Consider the following 21,254-nt stretch of genomic DNA (forward strand, 5'->3'; position numbering starts at 1 on the left):
TTTGGAGAGCAAGGTACTATGTAATTCCAGAGCAAATTAAATGTAATTCCTCAGGGGTGAGATTAACCTATGGCAGATGTTCAGTAAAGCTACATCTAAATTGTATTTTAAGCACAGGCACTTGTCCAAACTGTTTGGACCGAAGCCCATACGTAGACAGGAGTTTTCAGCAAGCCTGTGAGTGCAGCAGAAAGGAGCTCACATGACAGAAATTGAAGTACCTGCTATATCTACAGCCTGAGCAACAGGGCATAGAGTTGGCGGTGCCTGCTTGACGCCAGCCCGTGAACCCGTTTCTCACAATGTGTCACAGTGAACACATGCTGCTGACTCTGAGCACGTGAGTGGCACTGGTGTCCTTAGGGCCTGCAGTGTGACAGGGCATATGGGACATAGGTTGATTTAGCTTACATGTGCTTTACCAGGTAGTATAACTGTAGCTTACTTTTATGTGCTGGTAAAGCCCATGAAGTAATACTCAAATAGTGCATAGCCTCAGGCCAGGCCCAATAGTGCCAAAGGCTAAAGAACAACCTGAAATCTTCACATAGTTTTTCTTAGCCTTCCTGCTAACTCACCTTACTAGGTACTTATCTGAGTTTGAAACCCTGTAGGGGTGTGGAGTTTTTCCGTACAAGCCCTGAGTCCCTTTTACACCTGCCCTGATAAACTTTATCCTTATGTTAGTGTAAGCTTGATCTGCTGAAGCTCCAAAGTGACTCAATTTTCACCCAGTGAACCAGGCTTTTATGAAGGATGCAGGTCTGTTGTCCTCTGGAGCACAGACAGTACTGGAGCATGAGTCTGCATTTTATGTAATGGCTTTGTATATCCTAAGGAAATGGTGTGGGTTTAATTTCTCATTAAAAGGAGAGTGTCTTGGTCACCAGGCTGTAGGATTTAGAGTGATTCTCCATGCCTTTGGTGTAGGACTGTCACTGACCATCAAATGTTGGATATCCTTTGGGTGAGAAGGAAGGAGAAAGGAAGGGGGAACAGAAGGAAAGGAGCAGGGAGAGAGAGAGAGACTAAGAGTACACAGGTTCCTGTGAGAGTATCTTACAGTGTCAGGGTACTTTGCCCAGAAGTGGGAAGGTTGAGAGTTTCATCCTGGCAGTTGAGACTGTTATTTTACGTTAAATTGTTTGCACCTGATTAAATTAATATTTGCCTTCAAAGAATTAAACTAAACTGTTGTGTATGTGAGAATTTACATGTTTTAAGGGTTTGTGTCTAGCCACATACAGTGTTCTAGGAGAATTCGGTCTTGACACAGCAAGCCAAAGTCCAAAGTTATAAACTCCTGTGATGTTTTTCAGTGTCATGATTATTAACCAAATAAAAAGTTTAGCTTAGTTAAATGAAAAAATAATTGTTTGCAAGATTGTTACCCTGAACTGGGAGTGTCTATGGTCAATACCTAATTTCTGAAAGGATGCCAGACATCTTTCTCGGCTTCTTGCACCCTCTGATGCAATTTACAGAGTAGTTTTTAACACATGCTTTATGAAGTAGCTTCTTATTTTAACCAACTGTAAGACATGTTGTGCTGTTATTTAAGCTTCTCAAAAGTAAAATACTATCTTTGCTTTTTTGGTGGTACTATAGCTTGTTTAATAAACCTGTGGGTCAAAGCAAAGGTTTAACAAGGACTGTAAGAAAGTGCATCTGCCATTTTACATTTACTTTTAATTATGTTCTATGGGTGCATATGAAAGTTACAGAGGTTTCCTTTGCCTCTAGAATTTGGCAGTTGGCTCTCTGGAGTAACTGTTTTATATCTGGCAAAAAGATCTGTTAATTAGTATCAACAGGCTGTGGTTGATAACACCTTTTTTGTTTCCTGTTTTGTTTGCTACTTCAAACATATAATAAAAAAAGTTTCTGAACATCCATTTAAAGGAGATGTCAGTGTGTGAAGGAAATGATCAGAAAAGTGTCTCATTTTACTTAAGTGGTAGTTGCCAAACTTTGCAGAATATCTGGCAATTCAAAGATAACAAACTGATGAATCCTCAATAGGAAGCAGTGTTTGTTGGATAAAACTTCCAACACTAACAACCATTCTTAAAAACAAACAAAGAAAAAGGAAAAATTGAAAAGGACCTATTAATATGTCATCAGGAAAGCAATTAATCAGAAATGTTCTGACCAGGATTTCAAATTAATAGAAATAATTAAAATATTTTCAGTAGCACTTTCTAATGTTATAAATGAAATAGTGGCAATTTTATGAATTGAAATTTAAAATTCATTTAAAATTCAGATGTACACATTTAAGAAGAGCTTTGAGCAGCTGACTCACTTAAATACTGTAACACATTGTGGCAGCTTTGCTTTCAAGTAAATCTTAGAAGATATCACAATATGGAGTAGTTACTAGTTGTATCTAGAATTATATTAAGAGAACTCCAGAAGCTATTAGAAAGGACTCTTTCAGTTCCTGCAGCTTGTCATCTCCTGTACATAAAATTGCCAACAAAATATGCCATCTACTGGAGAAATACTTAAAAGCAGAAATCTTGATGCTTTTGCAGATGCCATTTTACAGGATGCGTTGCAAATGGATTGATAAGAGGCACCTTGAATAAGAATAACCTATTTGTGAAATATTTCCATTAATTTCAGAATACCTAGATTACTTACGAATCTTTCTCATTTGCTTTTTAAAAACATCATAGAACTACACTGATGTCTGATCAGTGGGTATTTTGGGTTGTTGGTGTGGTTTTCTTTTTTTCAGTCCTGTGATAAAATCCAAGACTAACAAGGGTACTTTAGGTAAGCGTCTGGGATATATCATTAATCAAAGTAATTTTTCATAGTTGCATTCAAAGATACAACTGTCTTTCTGTTAGTAAGTTTGTAGAGGCTGGAGGTTGTAAAAACATAAAGACAGGACTCCTGGTTATAACAATATTGTCTCCTGATGAAGTTTGCATTTGATTTGCTGAATGGATTAGTTTTCTGAATTGTTTATTGCAAGCAATACTAAAAGCCCTGTGCTAGAACTAACATTTGTCTAGTCCACATGTTGTATTGCCTCAAATCCTAGCTTTCATCTTGTTCTAATTTGTGGTGGTGGGAGATGGTAGCTTTCTACTCTTTTTAATTCACACTTGGCATTTTTTATGGTGTCCTCTATCCTAAAAGTAGCAATTTGACCTTTTAGAAATTATTTCTGGATGACATCACAATAATTATGTGAGCATGGGACAATTTTGGGGGTTACCAGGAGAAAAGATGACTCACTTGTCTTTTCAGTTTGATGGCATAATGTTAGAGTGCCACAAACTTCTTATTCCAAACCATAGACAATATTATCAGCACTTAGTTGTAGGCAGAAAATATACTGTTAAACTTGTAGCTAAACCTCTCTGTTTTGCTCAGTATTTCTCATTTTTGTTTGGTTTCATCTTTCGAAGGGCCATCTGAGATTACTGTTTGCCACTAAGCAAATATCTTGAAAGTACAGAAGGTGAATGGAAACTGAGTTAGTCTTCTGTTGTTGAAGCTTTCAAATATTTTTGGTTTTGTGATTGCTAAATTGGAAGTTCTCAGCTTTGCATATGTAAAGGTTATAAAAATGAGCAAAACACGATAATAAAAATGTAATTGTAAATGATCCACAGTTAACCAGTTTGTGTTTCACAGGTTTTAGAGACCTACATGTTTCACTCTTTTCTTAAAGCTCGTCTGAACAGAAAGATGGATGCTTTTGCTCGACTTGAGTTGAGTACCCAGTCTGAAGAGGATAGGTAAATTTTTCTCATTCCTTTTTTCTGGTTTTGAACCTTCTGTTGATGTCAGTGATAAAAGTCCTTTTGACTCTATTGGTATGAGATTAGGTCATCTATGAATAAGATTGACTAATTGATAGGCCATTTCATTAAGCTTACTGTAGAAGGGTGATATGAACATGGCCAGCCATGGCTGTTGAAATTGTAAATTTGTGCTATAATTGTAATTTAACGCTATTGTACAAAAAAAAATAAAAATCAGTAATTTAGTGTGTATGTATACTGAATTTTAAAACTAGTTATATATTATTTTTATTTTTCTCAGATTAAATTTGATGTTTCATACTCCAAGAAGACTGACTATGGAGAAAATGGCTTCTAAACGATTTAATCCACAGTACATGATTAGTAGGCGTATGGTAATCAGTATGCCTAATCTACAAGATATCAAGCTGCCAGAGGGCCCTGCTAGAAATTCCTCACTTCGAAGAATAGAAACAAGTGTTGGTAAGGGAAGAATGTGTTGGAACAAATACAGTGTCTTTTCTGTTGTCTTTATGGGTGACATCACTGAATAATTTTCACAGAAACAGTGTCAGATGCTGGAAAGAAATGGTGAGCTGAGTCATCTTGAGCTGGGGCTCATCTATGCTGCTTCTTGCATGTTAACTCAGTCTGTAGCCTGCTCTAAGTTTTGCTGTACCAGAAAAGACTGATTGGTCACAATAGGATTGATATTGGAGAATTGCTTCCTGAGTCAGTAACCATGTTCAGTCTTCACCCACCTTATGTCCAGTTCTCCACTACCTTTAAACATAGGTGTGGTGGGTTGACCCTGGCTGGACACCAGGTGCCCACCAAAGCTGCTCTGTCACTCCCTCCCTTGTGGGACAGGGGAGAGAAAATATAACGAAGGGCTCATGGGTCGAGATAACGACACGGAGAGATCACTCGCCAATTACTGTCATGGGCGCAAAACAGACTTGACTTGGGGAAAATTAATTTAATTTATTACCAATCAGATCAGAGTAGGGTAATGAGAAATAAAACCAAATCTTAAAACACTTTCCCTCCACCCCTCCCTTCTTCCCAGGCATAACTTCACTCCTGAATTCTCTACCTCTTCCCCCCGAGCAGCACAGGGGGACAGGGAATGGAGGTTGAGGTCAGTTCTCTGCCTCAGCTGTTTGTGCTGCTCCTTCCTCCTCAGGGGCAGGACTCCTCACGGGGGAAGACGCTGCTCCAGCATGGGGTCCCTCCCACACGAGACGGTTCTCCATGAAGTTCTCCAACATGAGTGCTTCCCACAGGCTGCAGTTCTTCACGAACTGCTCCAGCATGGGTCCCCTGTGGGGTCACAAGTCCTGCCAGCAAACTTGCTCTAGCGCGGGCTCCTCTCTCCATGGGTCTTGCCAGGACCCTGCTCCAGCACGGGCTCTCCCATGGGGTCACATCCTCCTTCGGGCATACACCTGCTCCGGCGTGGGGTCCTCCCCGGGCTGCAGGTGGAGATCTGCTCCACTGTGGACCTCCCTGGGCTGCAGGGGGACAGCCTGCCTCACCAGGGTCTTCCCCACAGGCTGCAGGGGAATCTCTGCTCTGGTGCCTGGAGCATCTCCTCCCCTCCTTCTGCACTGACCTGGGGGTCTGCAGGGTTGTTTCTCTCACATATTCTCACTCCTCTCTCCAGCTGCAGTTTCTGTTCTGCAACAACTTTTTCCCCTTCTTAAATCTGTTAGCCCAGAGGCACTACCACCGTCGCTGATGGGCTCTGCCTTGACCAGCGGTGGGTCCGTCGTGGAGCTGGCTGGCATCGGCTCTGTCGGACACTGGGGAAGCTTCTAGCAGCTTCTTACAGAAGCCACCCCTCTAGCCCTCCACCTTCCCCCCCCCCGCTACCAAAACCTTGCCATGCAAACCCAATCCAGTAGGCTTAGGCTTAACAAAGCAAGTCCTATAGAAACTGCACAGGGGCGGGGGGTTCCGTTCTGTTTTCTTTTCCTTTTTTAAAATTTATTTTATTTTTGTTTTGTTTTGTTTCCCAGGGTTGATATTATCAGATTAGGGAATATGCTGATAATGAGGATCATGAACATAGAAATATATTTGTGTCCCTAGCGTGCCTGTAGTCTTACTTGAATTTCATGCAATGTAATTACTTGTTGCTGTGATGGGGATTCTTTTTGTTTGTAGCATTGCTGGTTGTGAAGATACTCGCACTTTTACTACTGCTTATACTAATCAATACAGTTTTTGTTTGTTTGTTTTTAGCTGTGAAAATGCCATCCAAATCAGTCAGTACATTCAAAATCCCAGAAATTCACTTTCCTCTGATGTTCCAGTGTGTTCACTCCTACTATACAGACTTCTTCAACCATCTCAGCAAAGCTATAAATACCTTACCACCTGATAACTCAGCATTGCTGGCAAGGTACTTCTACCTCCGGGGACTTATTAGCTTGATGCAAGGGAAACTACTAAATGCGCTTTCTGACTTTCAGAACCTAGATAAAACAGACTTAAGAATTTTTCCTACTGATCTTGTGAGAAAAATAGTGGAAACTATGCCTCCTTCTGAGCGTTTGCAAGCAGACCGCAAACCTGAGCTGAAAAAACTGATAAGTCGAGTGATGGAAAAACAAAGAGAAGTTATGAAAATAGATGACCATGTAAAAAATTTTGAATTGCCAAAAACACATATGCAACTGGATGATTTTGTGAAGCGAATCCAGGAATCTGGGATTGTCAAAGATATAGACACTATACATCGGTTATTTGATGCCCTAACAGTAGGTGAGTATAAGATACATTTTTAGTGACCATCTACATTGGTGCAATGACAACTTCAAACTGTTTTTTTTATGAACCAAAATAAAATTTTTGTCTCCAGTTGTTTTTAATTATTATTCAATATTTTCTGGGCCTCTAAAAACTCACAACATGTGAGTTGTATGGACAATTTTATTTAATTAGGATAATTACAGAGAATAGATTTAATGTATACAAGAATGTCTATACTTACATCCACAGTAAAGACAAGGAATCTACTTAAATGTGGGCATGCAATTTACAATTTTTCATGTTGTGTAGGTGAGGTAGTTTTGTGATTTGATGGTGTGCGGTTCTGCTTTGGCTTAGATTATGAGTACAGTGAATACAAGTCTGTCCTAACTGCTAATGGAAAATAGCTCTGTGTTACAGAACCACGAGGTAACATGGCAAGATGGCCATCGGTTAAAAATAAACTAACAAAATCCAGAATTCAAGTAATTACAGATAAATTTCTCTTGGATGGTCATCATAGCAAAAGGAGAGGTTACATTTATATTTGAGAGAACTTTCTTCTCTCCTGAATGAGGTTTGAATCTTGCGATTGATTTCTAAAAACATAGTTTGAGAGTGCTTTTATAAAAAGCGATTCAGTTTTCTTTCTGTGCCTAGTTACTCTAGTAACTGTTACGTTTTGTGGCCATAAAGGATTAAACATTGGTCAAAATAGCAAAACTATAGCAAGACTTTCTGAAGCCAGAGGTAGCATACATCTCACAAGAATTTGTGTTTGTTTGAGGTTCTGCTGTCTAAACACTTGAATTCTTAGAATAATTAATTACTCAGAATACCTGTTGCTCAAGTCTTTAACTGTTACAACTTTAGCGTATATCCCAGGTTGGTAGGTATGTGATATAGTGGTATTCAACAGAATAAAGAACTGGAAAGTCATAATGAAAAGTATTCAGTTCAGTAGGGAAGTACAAACCCTTTCCCATTGGCTGACTGGATTTTTGGCATTAGTTTAAAAAAGCAAGACTGGCAGGCGCAGTGTTTGCTCCCTCCCTCCGCAGAGCAGGGTGGAAGGGAGGATGCCAGATGCATAGGCTAACTGCAGAGGAATCTTTCTATGTCAAGAGAAGAATTTTGTCTCTTTAACTGTTTTCCAGGCCTATTTTTTTGTAGTTTTTGCACCTTGCTTACCCATTATGCTGTTAGAGGCTCGATTAGAAAGTTAGTATCTTTTTAAAGCTATCTTTCTGTGTAAATCTGTATAGTAGTTTCTCACAGTAAACAGGTTTTAAAATTTGTTTAGGACATCAGAAACAAATTGATCCTGAAACATTCAGAGATTTCTACAACTACTGGAAAGAAACTGAAGCAGAAGCTCAAGAGGTGAATCTGCCACCAACAGTTATAGAGCATCTAGATAAAAATGAATGTGTCTACAAATTATCCTGCTCAGTTAAAACTAACTATGGTGTAGGAAAAATAGCTCTGACCCAAAAGCGCTTGTTCCTTTTGACTGAAGGAGGACGTCCTGGCTATGTCCAGATTGCTGCTTTCAGGGATATAGAGGTAAGCATCAAGTAACTTCTTGTTCTCATGCGTGCTTATGGATATAGGCCATGTTCCATTCTGCAAAAAGATCTGTCTCTCAACTTAAAGTTTCAGTAAGGAGTGTAGGAAACACCTCTGAAATCAGTAACTTATGAGTGATTAGATAAAATTCTGGGTCTTTGCACCAAAAATTTCAGACCGGATGTAGTACGGTTTGCTAGGTGCTAAGATGACATAGAATAAAAGTCTAGAGATCATAACTTCTAGATGTAGAGAAATGTGTGAAGTGCATGGGTTATAGAGCTAGAGAAGTTTAATAACATGAGCATTAAGTATGCTTATTTGACTGTGGTGCCAGCGAGCCAGCTTGTATCCACTGTGGAGCAAAGGCTGTATGATGTCGTTTGGAACTTAAATTTTCATAAAACCGTCTCTGCTTAACAGTGTGTATGGACAATTGAAATATTTAGCTGTAGTTAGAAATTGAGAAAGTTGCCCTGTAAGATGAGTGCTGCACCTTATCTGTGATTGCATGGTACACTCTCCTTGTTTTCTCTTTTTCATACCTTTCCAGGATGTTAAGAGCACAACTGTAGCTTTCCTTCTTTTGAGAATACCTACTCTGAGGATTAAAACATTATCTAAAAAAGAAGTCTTTGAAGCTAACCTTAAAACTGAGTGTGATCTCTGGTACCTGATAGTGAAAGAAATGTGGGCTGGAAAGAAAATGGCAGATGATCACAAGGTATAAATATGGGAATTTCTAACCAAATAAGTATGAAGTATGTGCTTTCTGTCTCTGTTCTAAATAATTCACGCACCAATCTTAGAATTTCTAGGTGTCAGTAAACAATAGCTAAGTAATACACTTTTATTTTTGCTGTCACTTCTAAATATACTACTTCTGGAATAATAATAATGAAAAAAATTACATTTAAAAATATAGGATATTTTTCTCATCCATTGGCATGGAACTTTTAGTTTAGTCAGTAGTTCTGTGAAATAGTTTCTGAAGTCCACAATGTATGAGAATAGTGATCCTGATGAACAGAAAATTTTCCCCACTTTGCTTCAAAACATAATGCATAGAAAGTGTTTTGCCATGCTGGAAGCCTGGTGACTATAGATCCTTCCAATGAATAGAGTAAAATATATTCTTCTGCCACAGAAACCTTGAGAAAAAGGATCATTTGAGCAGGTTTTCCATTTAAACCACATAATTCTTCATGACTGCTGAATTTAAGAGTGAAAATGTAGCTTGGTGGTTCTTCAGGAAGGATTTGAATTGTTTTAACCAAGATAAAGCATAATGCATACTTCCCTCCCATGAAGAAAGATCCATCCTGAAAATGGGTATCCATCCTATGTCCGCTGTATGTCACTGCCATTCATATGGGGTTTTTTGCATATCCTGTATCAAGATTGTGTGAGATCTGAAGCATTCTTTCAGTGTAATGAATTAACACTGGCTCCTGGCTGTCTGCTCTGTGACCTTGCTTGAGAGTGGAACATGTGATGTGGGAGCGGGGTTTGACTGCAAGTAGCATGTATTATGCTGCAGGGCAGCAACTGGCTAGTGCTTGTGCTAAGCATGACGTGTTGTGATTGTTGAACATGGAGACTTGTAAGAATAAAGAGCAATAGATGAACTACAGTAAGACTTTTGTCTTCAGGATCCTCAGTATATTCAGCAAGCACTGACAAATGTTCTCCTGATGGATGCTGTGGTTGGTGCCCTGCAGTCCTCCAAAACCATATATGCAGCCTCTAAGCTGTCTTATTTTGACAGGATGAAAAATGAAGGTCAGTCACATAGCAGTGCTACAAAGCCTGCTGTTGTTGCATCATCTGTCTCATCTCTTTCTGTTTGCATTCTGGTTTTCAAACTGATTATCTGTAGAAATATAAAACCACGTTAGTCTGATTGCACTTTCACAGATGCAGCTTGTTGAATAGTACTAGAAAGCTTAGGTTTTTGTTTTGTTGGGGTTTTGTTTGTTTGTTTGTTTTGGGTTTTTTTTTGCTTCTGTGCATCAGAACCTTAGTTGGTATGTCTGTCTTCGTGTTGGATACTGTGTTCTTGTTTCGGTTTTTAGACTGCTTGGGTGTTGTATGCATGCTTCTGCTACCAAAATTCATACAAATGGTGTTTGGGCTCTTCTAGTTAGGCTAGAGGGAAAGAAAAGTGAGAAATGTGAATAAATGGTGCAGAATTCTTATTTTGTAAGAATTATAGATCTATTTTCAGTTTAAGTGTGCACTTCATGACCTTTTAAAAATCTATTTTAGTGCCTATGATGGTCCCCAAAACAACTTCAGAGACATTAAAGCACAAGATCAACCCCTCAGCTGGTGAGACATTTCCGCAGGCAATAGATGTCTTGCTTTATACGCCAGGTAAGGTGATGTATTGCTTTCTTTATGTTAGCTCAGCTTTAATTAGCCTATAAAGCATGTTATCTCCTAACACCTGGTATTATGACTGCCTGATTTTGTTCGCATTCTGTCATGCTTTAGTAGTGTGTTGAATACGAAAACAGAAAATCATTAAAAAAGAACAGTAATATTGCATATTAAGATACTCCAAGGCATAGCTTTCACAGTCTTAATTTGTCTTCCTGTGTGTATATGCCTTATAAGAGGCTTCAATTATGTGTTAATGTGCCAATTTCCCATTAAGACTTCTGCCTCATTTATTGAGCAGGGTGGATGAATGATGCTCCACCATTGATCAATATTCATTGTTATTTTTTTATTTTTCAGTAGAGTCATATGGGGTGTTTGGTTGAACCACAGTCCAGGGAATAGTGTACCACCTCCTGAAATCCCAGCCAGACCTATAAGCCCATGACTCTCATTGTACAGTATATGACCTAATGATACTATTCATCGCATGTAATTTAAGTCTATCCCTGAAGAAAGTAACATCAATTTCCGTGTGAGCTTTTCGGTGATACTTGGCACATTTATATCTGACTAATTCAAAAAACATTGGGGGGAAACAAAAAGTTAAAGACTGTGTGCAATGGGCATGAATTTAGGTAGCAGATATGTTAGTTCTGGAAGTTCCTAACTCTTAACTTCATAACCTTACTAGTCTTCTGAGGTAAGTTCATATGTAATTCCTAGTATTTGGGCAATTTCAGACAAAAGGGGAAAGTTAGTGGAATTCCAAAGTTAAGGAAGTGGGCAGGAGCAACTCTATGTGGGTGGGTGGTGGTGCTTTTCTTTCTTTGTAATATGAGGTTTCTAAGTGGAACTCTAATGGAGCAGATAGAATCCATGGATTTATTACTTGTATTTCATAGGGCTTAAAAGCCTTCCTGCAATGCCGGTTAGCTAAATACTTAGTCATCAATGAAAAAGGTTATCTCTGCTCTGTAAGATTAAATCATCAGATGAGCTCAATAAATAGATGAGAAGGAGCACAAATTCATGGTGAAAATTGTGTCATTCATTAACTGGTGATGTAAGTTCCAGAACACAGATGTGTTTTGGTAGAAAGCTGCTCCACCTAATAATGGTTTTCCCATGTGTCTCCAAAAGTGGTTTATTTTCTTTTACCTCTCTCATCTTCTGCGCTTAATTTCTAGGGCATCTTGACCCTTCAGAAAGACCTGGCAATGCTCATCCAAAACTATGGTGTGCTTTAAATGAGGGGAAGGTGGTGGTCTTTGATGCATCTAGCTGGTCTATTCAACAACACTGTTTCAAAATGGGCCGCTCTAAGCTGGTAAGACTGACACACATACCACAATTGCTGCTTTAGCTTGATGTTTTTGTTGCTAAAGCCTGTATGACCCTGCACTGCCATTCCCTAAAAATTGTAGAAAGACACTTGAGTTGCGTGGGCTTCAATTAACTTGGAGAAATGGAGATTTTTGAGACAAAGGGAGAGGAGAGAGAATGAATTCATAATGAAACAAGTCAACTGGTGAGAAGTGATGGATTGGATGTTGGGAGGGACTGCTGGCCTAATAGTCTGGGTCCTTGGGCCAGGAAGTCAGGCTTGGAACAGTTGAGGAGAAAGGGTAAGAGAATCAATATAAAGAGAAGATGAGAAGGGGAGCCCTAAGAATAGATGAAAAGTCACCTGTGCTGAAGAATTGGAAACTGGGGAAAGGTGTAAGGAAACCAGATGGATGATATTAAAAGAGAGAGAACACTCTAAAAGAAGATGACTCAACCAGCAGGTTAAAAAGAGAGTTGTTGCCTGTTACACCTGGAAAGAGTAACTCATTTGATGAAAGGGGAAGCTGAAGCAGAGCTGCAGACTGAATGAAAAACACACAGTATGGAGAACATGCAGGAAAACAGATTGGGTAGGTCACTTGTGTGAAAGCTGAGAAACATTGTTGTGGATGAGTGTGGGAGAGAGTCCAAAAGGGAGAGGTAAAGCTGATGGTGAAGAGCTGGGTGGAGGGAAGATGGAAATCCAGAAGAGTCAGATACCAACTTACTCTAAAGAAGATAAAGAAAAGAGGAGGAAAGTTTGGAACTGATGGGACTCAGGAGGGAGAGAAATAAAGAGCTTCTGAATGAGGGAAGGATGTTCCAGAGACAGTAGAGAAGGCAATATTTTCTTAAACACTACTTCTAGTTGAAGTAGGAAGTATGTTTGTATGAGATGACTGGGATGGCTTCCAATCCGGAAAAGAGAACTACACTAACTTCTGTGGTTTCCCCTGATGCCCTTTGTAACTTTTACTTTGTTTCAGCCAGGAAACACAGCTTTGAGTTAGTTACCAAGATATATTATTAATGCTATTTAATGGAGGGTAAACTCGGCAAAGAGATCTGTACTCTCTCATTATTTATAGAGCAAAGGATAGGATATTGGAGTGAGCACCAAGTCTTGATCTTGTACTGTAATCACAGAAAACTGCAGCATCTTAATATAGCCTTTTTCCATGTTACATTAAAGAGTGATATTTTTTTTTTCTTTTTCTTTTTCTTTTTCTTTTTCTCCCCAGACTTGTATGATCATGGTAGAACAGAGTCATGTGTGGATCGGTTCTCAAGACTCCATTATTTACATAATCAACACCCACAGTATGTCTTGTAATAAGCAACTAAATGATCATCGTTCTGATGTTACAGACATCATTGTGGAGAAGAAGAATGGAATACCCAGGTATATTTAATTACAATGTTTTCTTCTTAAAAATACATATAGAAGCAAATATGAGGGATGTCTGTACCACCAGAAGAGTCATGGACATGTGGAGAATCTTCCTGTGGTTAAACAGAAAGCCATTTTATGTAGCTAGAACAGTATTCACCAGCCTTAGAGGATTTGGCCCGCAGTGAGCAGATCCAAATTACATAGTATTATGCTTTAATTATTTGACTGAATCAAAGGTGAAAAGTTAACTTGTGCTCAAGGAAAAGGAGCCCATCTAGGAAAACCACTCACTGATTTCCTCTATGTTGGAAAGAATTTATTGTTTTAAATGGTGGCAAGGGGGGTTTATCCTGCTAACATAAGCCTTCATTTAACTTGTTTTTGTAGCTCCCATATTGTGTGTGGTAAACTAAGAATTTCATTTTTAAAGAAAGAGCATTATGTACTTTAGAACAAAGAGGATAAAGGAATGCTTTTTTGGACAAGGATGAGAGCAGCCAGGAGTTGGCAGCATCCAGTGATGAATCAATACAGATACAGTCTAAAGACCACTTCATTTTTGCTTTGAGCACATCATCGACTAGATGTTTACAGCATGCTTCTGGATTTTCTTGCCTGTTTGTAAAAGAAATAACACATTTATTGTTTTGTTCAAACAAAATGCTTTTGATCTTTTGGTAGTACTAGGAAGAGTGTTGGCTGGAGGCCTTAACCTGCTGTCTTCTCATGGGAGTGGGAACTCCCAGGTCAGACCAGACATCAGCCATAGCTCTGCCAGTGGTGCAGCAGGCGTAACTGGGTTTCAGGGAGAATTTGCTTGGGTGTTGAGAAAACCTTTTTCAGAAGGTTCCAACATCTGAAGACAACAGATGTTAAAGGTTAAAAAAAAATTAAAATAGTACAGTTTGTTTTCTCAGGTGCAGTACCAAAGAAAAACAGTTTTGAGATATTTTTGTCATAACTTTAGAGGAAAACAGAGAAAATCCAACAGGCAACAATGTTCAGGAGAATTATAGGAAAAGTTTTTGTTCTTCTTAACTCCTCATGCATGATGTAACGCATGCTGTAGTTCACTTAGAGCTAGATCCTTCTTCAGGCGTCTTGGTGGGCACAGGATGGATATGCTCCTTTCCACTCAAGACTCTGGTCACCTTGTTTAAAAGAATTGAACCTGTCTAATTGTTTGCTATTAAAATAATGGTAGTGTCTGGCCTTGAAGCCTTTTGGACTTCACTCCATTTTCTGTTGGAAATCATTACTGTGCTTTACTCTTCCAGTCTCTGAGATGAAGGAATATTAATTTGGCTTACCATAAAATTGGTTATTTTGGAAGTCTCTTCTGTCTATGCACTCTGTTCTGAACATATACATATGCTATGCTATTGTTACTATTTTTTTTAATCTGTACCAACAGTGAAGCATACTCAAGCAGTTTAGATGGAACAGTGATTGCTTGGAATATCAGCACTCTGAAAGTTAACCGTGTCTTTCAGCTGCCCTGCCAAAATCTCACTTCTATCAAGCTTCATAATGACCAACTGTGGTGCTGTAAGTTCATTCTTCAAATAATATATATATAAAAAAAAAAATCTTCATGTAATATGCTGTTTTATTAGACGAAACAATACATTGATCTCAAACTCAGACTTATGTGTACATGATGTTCTTCCCCCATTCTCCACTTGGTCTGTTTAAGCAGCCTTCTGTAGGTGAGGCCTCTAAAACATTTATATAGATGGCTAGTTTGGATGACTCCTGGAGGTATTGCCTCTGCTGCAGGATGTGACTTCTAGCCACGCTGTATTTGTCTGATCTCCCCTGGCAATGCCTGTAAATTGGAATGGAAAACTTTGAGAAAGTCCTTTTAAAGTCTAGAGGGGCAATATTGGCTGCAAATTCTACTTGGTATTTCAGCTAGACTTTACAGTATTGGTCTGACCTGGTAATCCCCAGGCCTGCATTTTGGCCACTTTTAGAAATTTGTCGTCCCCTCTATAGGAGTTTAGATGAATAACATAAAGCTTTGTGTTAGGGTAAAGGGTCATCTTGAAGTTCTTCCATGAATGGTGACCGATTCAAGAATTTTGCATTGATTCTCAGTATTGCCATACATAAGAGCCTGGATCCAAACATATTTTAACAGAACAGCAGCTAAAGCCTTGGGAAATTCCCGGTCCTGCTGTGGGCAGTAGCAATGCTGCCATTGCTGTGGTGGGGTAAGGATTCAGCCCTGTTAACTTTGTAGCACAGACACTTGGTCTCAGTTCTGTAAATTAAAGTAATGGTGTACTTGAGAACCTAAGTTTGAGATGTCCTATTTTTAAGGAGTTCAGTTTTTCTCCTTTCATGATTTTTGGACTCTAAACTAACAGGTGTATGCACTGCAGAATAGCAACTAGCATCTGGAGAAAGAACAGATCTAAAAACTAGATACTGTGGGAAAACAGGAAGAAGTACCTCAAAGATTTCATTGTTGGTTAAGAAACAAGACAGTTGTTAGATGCATTCATTTATTTTGTCTCTTTTCTCCATGATTTATAGGGATGGAGGAAGTAGTAGGCACTTCTGTTACTAACCCTTTATCTTTAATATTGAAGGTACTGGAAGTTGCATACTTGTAGCGTCAACTCGTGAATTTCAACTACAGATGAAAATTGAGCATCACCTGAAGGATGTGTGTTCCTATTTTCTCTGCTTCCAGCTCTTTCCTGAGGTATTACATTTAAATTGTTAATAGAGTTTAAAGGAAGCATGACTATGTGGCATTATAAGCCATAGTTACTTTATGCAATAAACTTCCTGTCAGCAGTGCTCATGTTAAACATATCTTTCTGTGCTTTAGAGAGATGAAGTTTGGGCATCTTATTCGGGGAGTAGTGACTTGTATATCTGGAACACCAAAGACTTTTCAAGTACACCTCAAAAGATTCATCTTCAAGATTGCTCCGAGATTACTTGTATGATAAGAGTTAAAAATCAGGTGAGACACATTTGGACTGTTTTTACCTGTTGTGGAATTCTTTACTAAAGTTTTGTTTGTTTGCAGCTTTCATGTGGGCTGTCATTGGTTAGCTTCCTTACTGGGTGTTTGCATAGGTACTGGTTTGAAACACTGATTCTTCTTTGAAATCAGTGAAGCTAATGACTGCCCAGCACAACTCGCTGTTATGGGTATACCCCAAAATGCATGTTAAGGCAGCAGCCTCATCAGTAATTAAATGTGTGGTGACTTTTATTAGCCATTGACATTTTCAGGAAACTGTAGAAACTGAAAGTTTAGGACCCTTGATATTTAGTCTCAGGGCTCCTTAGACTAAGCCTTGGAAAAGGTTAATAGACAAACAATAAATGCCAATTAGCTGGCCTATTTTTGTAGATGACCTTTTTATTGTTTAGTTACCACATTCCTAACTCAACAGAGACCAAAGGAGCCAATGGCTTCCTACCTTAGCATCTTGTGTCCCTGTCATTATTGGCCTCAAGCTGTGTACCTGCTTTTTCTGCATGGTGTCGGTAGCTGTGCAAATGATTGTAGTTGTGATACCACATGGACAGGTCTAGTGTTAATTTGGAACTAAATAGCTAATATATACCTATTGGGAAAGCAACTTTCTGAATCTTTTTCTCAGGTTTCCCCTCCTCGTTTCCTTCCTCAGAAATGACTTTTTTTTTTCATGAGTGCCTCATGAAATAGGGAAGCTTTCTGTGTATTCAACTCTTGGTTAGATCTGTGAACTAAAATGGAAAAACTTTTTGAGATGTCCTTCCCCAGAGTAGAGATGGATATATTTAACCCCTGTTTTAAGGGAATGAAAGGATTGTTTGGAAACCCCAAGGCATTAAGCTCTCTCTTGTTCTACTTAAGAACTTTGTTCCTTTTCTTTTCCACTTACTACTTGCTCAGCTCCACCTTAACTAACGTCATAGTTCAACTCATTGATATAAAAGGAACAATTGGAAAATATTCCTGTGTGATCCATCTCCTGAACCTGAGTGTTCAATGCACAGTCTTCCAGCCTGCCAACAGCTCAGCAGCCTTGGTTGTCCAAGGGGACTGTGGAGCCTATTGTAGTAGCTGGAGCACCCATACTCCTCTTCCACACAGCATTACAGTTACTGAGAATGAACCTGCAGCCTGGTAAAGGCTACCAACAATGCTGGTAGAGTTGTCTGCCACAGGCTTGCTTTTAAGCGCTTTAATTAAAAACAAGCCATTGTTTGTCTTTAAGAAACCTGAGACAAAACCAATTGCATGTGTCTATCTGAAATAGGATGCTTTCTGGCTGGTTAACTGTTACTGATACACAACAGTGAGTGCTTACCCAGTACAGAACTATGCACCAGAAGACCACAGCTGTTTTCTGCTGCGCTGGACCAGGTGCATCTAACCCCATATTCTGACTCTTAATGGTGGCAATAGCAGTGCTATATAGGGAGAGCGTGTGAACCTGGCCTGTATCTGCTGTCCATTCCCATTAAGCTCCCTCACTGTCTATGGTTCTTGTTTAGGGGAACTAAAGTGTGCACCTCTGCCTCAGACTTTTATTATCTGTTTTTGGACCCAATCTGTGGATCGCATCTCATTTTGAACTTGCTGGTGCCACAGTTTCCTCTAGCAGCAGTTTCCAGAAGTTCACTGCCAGCCATGTACAGGGAAGTACTTTCTTCTAAGTGAAACTGAACTCTTACTGGTTTCCACATGTGTCCCTTACTTCTCTAATTGCAGGATGTGTTGAACAGTGGTTCTACATTCTGCTTATCTGCACTTTAGTGATTTTGTAAACCTTAATGTGATCCCTCCTTAGCTGCCTTCTCTCCAGCCTAAGGAGTCCTGACTTTTTTCATCTTTGCTCATATGACAGCTGTTCCTTTCTCTTGATAGTTTTAGTTACTCTTCCCTGGATTTTCTCTACTCTTGCAGTGAAGAGAGCAGAACTGCACACAGCACTTGATAGGGGCATGCTGTGGTTTATACAGTGGTAAACTGACACCTTCTGTCTTATTCTCTTCATTGGGTTTGTGGAACCAAAGGCAAGTTGAGTTGCCAAGGCAAACAGTTCCAGTGCTGGCATGATCATAGAATCATAGAATCGTTTACGTTGGAAAAGACCTTTAAGATCATTGAGTCCAACCGTCAACCATGCCCACTAAACCATGTCCTGAAGTGCCACATGGATGTGGTTTTTGAACACTTTCAGGGATGGTGACTCCACCACTTCCCTGGGCAGCCTGTTCCAATGCCTGACAACCATTTTGGTAAAGAAATTTTTTCTAATATCCAATCTAAACCTCCCTTGGTGCAACTTGAGGCCATTTCCTCTCGTCGTATCACTAGTTACTTGGAAGAAGAGACCAGCACCCACCTCACTACAACCTCCTTTCAGGGAGTTGTAGAGAGCAATAATGTCTCCCCTCAGCCTCCTTTGCTCCAGACTAAATAACCCCAGTACCCTCAGCCACTCCTCATAAGACTTGCGCTCCAGGCCCCTCACCATCTTGGTTGTCCTTCTCTAGACACGCTCCAGCACCCCAATGTCTTTCTTGTAGTGAGGGGCCCAAAACTGAACACAGTATTCAAGGTGCGGCCTCACCAATGCCGAGTACAGGGGAACAACCACCTCCCTGCTCCTGCTGGCCACACGATTTCTGATACAAGCCAGGATGCCGTTGGCCACCTGGGCACACTGCTGGCTCATATTCAGCCGGCTGTCGACCAGCACCCCCAGGTCCTTTCTTCCACCGGACAGCTCGCCAGCTACTCTTCCCCAAGCCTGTAGCGCTGCATGGGGTGGTTGTGACTGAATTGCAGGACCCGGCACTTGGCCTTGTTGATCGTCAGCGGAGTGCAGGGTTTCCTCAAGTGGGGAAACCTGAGGGGAGCGGAGAGACCCTCCAGGAGCTGGCAGCTCCTGCCACGGCAGCTGAGGAGAGCGGCGTGAGGCCAGGAGCAACGGCGGCCAAGCCCCCCATACCTATAAAAGAAGCCTGTGGGGAGCGCTAGCAGCCAGAGTGGGCAAATGGGTCTTGGTATGGCAGTTGGTGCGCAGGGACGATGCTCTGACTCTGCTGGTTTGACCAGGGAGCAATGGTATCTACCCAGCAGCAGGCCATGGCCTCTCTAAACTCTGCACCTGCCTTGACTGACGCAGCTTCCCAGACAGAGCTCCACTGGAAGATGCTGCCATCCGGGTGTCCGTCTGCAGGCCGTGCCCTGCTCTTACACCAGTACAGGACAGCAGCAGTCAGCACACTGTGCTCACTGAGTGTGCCCAGGGAGAGGAACTCCTCCGCTGAGTGACAGAGCTCAGGGAGGCGGGGAGTAGGGTGAGGAGTGTCAGGGAGTCTGGGAGGGAGGTAGATGTAAACTCCAACAGGCAGATAACATATGTATAGGAAATTTTCAGTGTTCCACTTTTCCAGCTTAGCAAGAGAGAACCCTCAGTGTATCAATGTGGCACATAGAACTTCTCGATTGTCCTAGACTGAAATGTAAAGTAGTGAAAATGATTGTGGTTTTGTTTTGGTTTGTTTGTATTCCAGATGTGGGTTGGCAGCAGTGGAAGATCGCAAGGCAAAAGCAAAGGGAAGATCTATGTGATCAGTACTGAGAAGAAGACTGTGGAGAAAGAGTTGGTTGGTCATGCCGATACAGTAAAGGCACTGTGCTCAGCAGAGGACAGGTATGTCCTTAGCGGCTCTGGAAAGGAAGAAGGGAAGATTGCCATTTGGAAAGCTGAATAGTTAAGCTATTCAACACATGTCTGCCTGTGCCAGAAAAAAGTGAAGACCTCAGGCTGTGTTTATTTCAGCATTTTGCATGTATTTCAACCACCTGTTAGTGTTACTGTTTTGTATTTATTGAGTTATTTTAGTCCCTACGTTGTTGTAGAAATCCAAAATAGAAGTGAATCTCTCCTTGCACCTTGTGCTGCTCCTGCACTTTTGATAAAGAAACAGAAATGTGAATAGAGGGGTCGCTGACTGTAAACCTGATGTGTGTTGTTGTGAAGGGTCAGGGTTATGGGCTGGACTGTGTGGTGCAGATTGCATTGAGAGAACTGAAGTCAGCTCAGTAATTCCACTGGAGTGCTTTTTGGGTAGTGCATGGGTTGCCTGAAAAGCAGGATTCGATACTGTCTTTACAGCCTATAACAGCTGGAAATGGTCACTGAAAAGAAAACGCTAAGTGCATTTGTTGGATTTATGGAGTTACTGTTAATGCTGAGAATCTTTCTGAACTAGCAGCTAGATTTAGCTGGGAAGACTGTCCATTACCCCTGTATGTATATCTATGGTGCTGTATTATTTAAAATGTAGACACAGACAGGCTCTCCCTGATAGCACTGAAAGCTCCCTGCTGGTGAAACAAGATACTTGGATATTCTTGATGACTGTTTTACTTTTTAAACTTGTCTTTTCCTTTAAAAACAATGCACAGCACTTGACATTTGTAACAGTTTGTGAAACTGATTTTTTTTTTTTTCCATCTGAAGCACTTAATTTATTTAATTTCCGTATATATTATACTTGCTTTTGGAAGCAACCTTTCAGTTACTGTACAAGCAAACCTCTGCCACTCTTCCCTTCAGTCGCAGTTTCTGTAATCGGAGGAACTGCTGTTATTTTGTGTAGAACCTACTTTATTTTTAAGTACTGCAGAGTCATCAAACTACTCCATAATTACTAAAGTGAGCATCATCAGACTGTGGTCTAGAGGATTGTCTTGAGCAGCATTTCCTAATCATTTCCTCATGTACATTGTTTTTTCCATTGATGACAATTATCTACAACGAAAACAATGAATCTATGCAGAGTAGTTTTATCTGTATCAGTGCTGAGTAAAGTGGAATACCATATTTAAAATATTGTAAATAGAAAGAAAAAATGGGCTGCTGCTTTTGTTAATAAATATAAAACAGTGTACGCCTAACAAAAGTGTAAATTACTGGAAATATACTCCATGTAATATTTCTAACTCTTTCAATGTGCTGATGAAAGGTTTTATCATATGATAGTAACAGAAATTTTAACTTAGTTTGGTTTTGGTTTTATTTTCAATT

General features: G+C 40.1%; 1 protein-coding gene across 1 annotated transcript in view; it reads left to right on the plus strand.

Moving 5' to 3' along the window:
• Positions 1-21,254, plus strand: part of DENND3 (DENN domain containing 3) — a 40,875-nt gene extending 19,621 nt beyond the window's left edge. The window contains exons 11-23 of the mRNA XM_049819529.1: positions 3,655-3,758; positions 4,066-4,247; positions 6,012-6,533; positions 7,825-8,087; positions 8,644-8,814; positions 9,743-9,872; positions 10,359-10,466; positions 11,663-11,802; positions 13,043-13,203; positions 14,609-14,742; positions 15,792-15,907; positions 16,037-16,174; positions 19,735-21,254. Of these exons, the coding sequence (XP_049675486.1) occupies positions 3,655-3,758; positions 4,066-4,247; positions 6,012-6,533; positions 7,825-8,087; positions 8,644-8,814; positions 9,743-9,872; positions 10,359-10,466; positions 11,663-11,802; positions 13,043-13,203; positions 14,609-14,742; positions 15,792-15,907; positions 16,037-16,174; positions 19,735-19,935 (2,370 nt within the window). The 3' untranslated portion in view covers positions 19,936-21,254. The remainder of the gene's footprint in view (positions 1-3,654; positions 3,759-4,065; positions 4,248-6,011; positions 6,534-7,824; positions 8,088-8,643; positions 8,815-9,742; positions 9,873-10,358; positions 10,467-11,662; positions 11,803-13,042; positions 13,204-14,608; positions 14,743-15,791; positions 15,908-16,036; positions 16,175-19,734) is intronic.

This window comes from Accipiter gentilis, chromosome 2 (genome assembly GCF_929443795.1).
Source record: "Accipiter gentilis chromosome 2, bAccGen1.1, whole genome shotgun sequence".
Lineage (NCBI taxonomy): Eukaryota > Metazoa > Chordata > Aves > Accipitriformes > Accipitridae > Astur > Astur gentilis.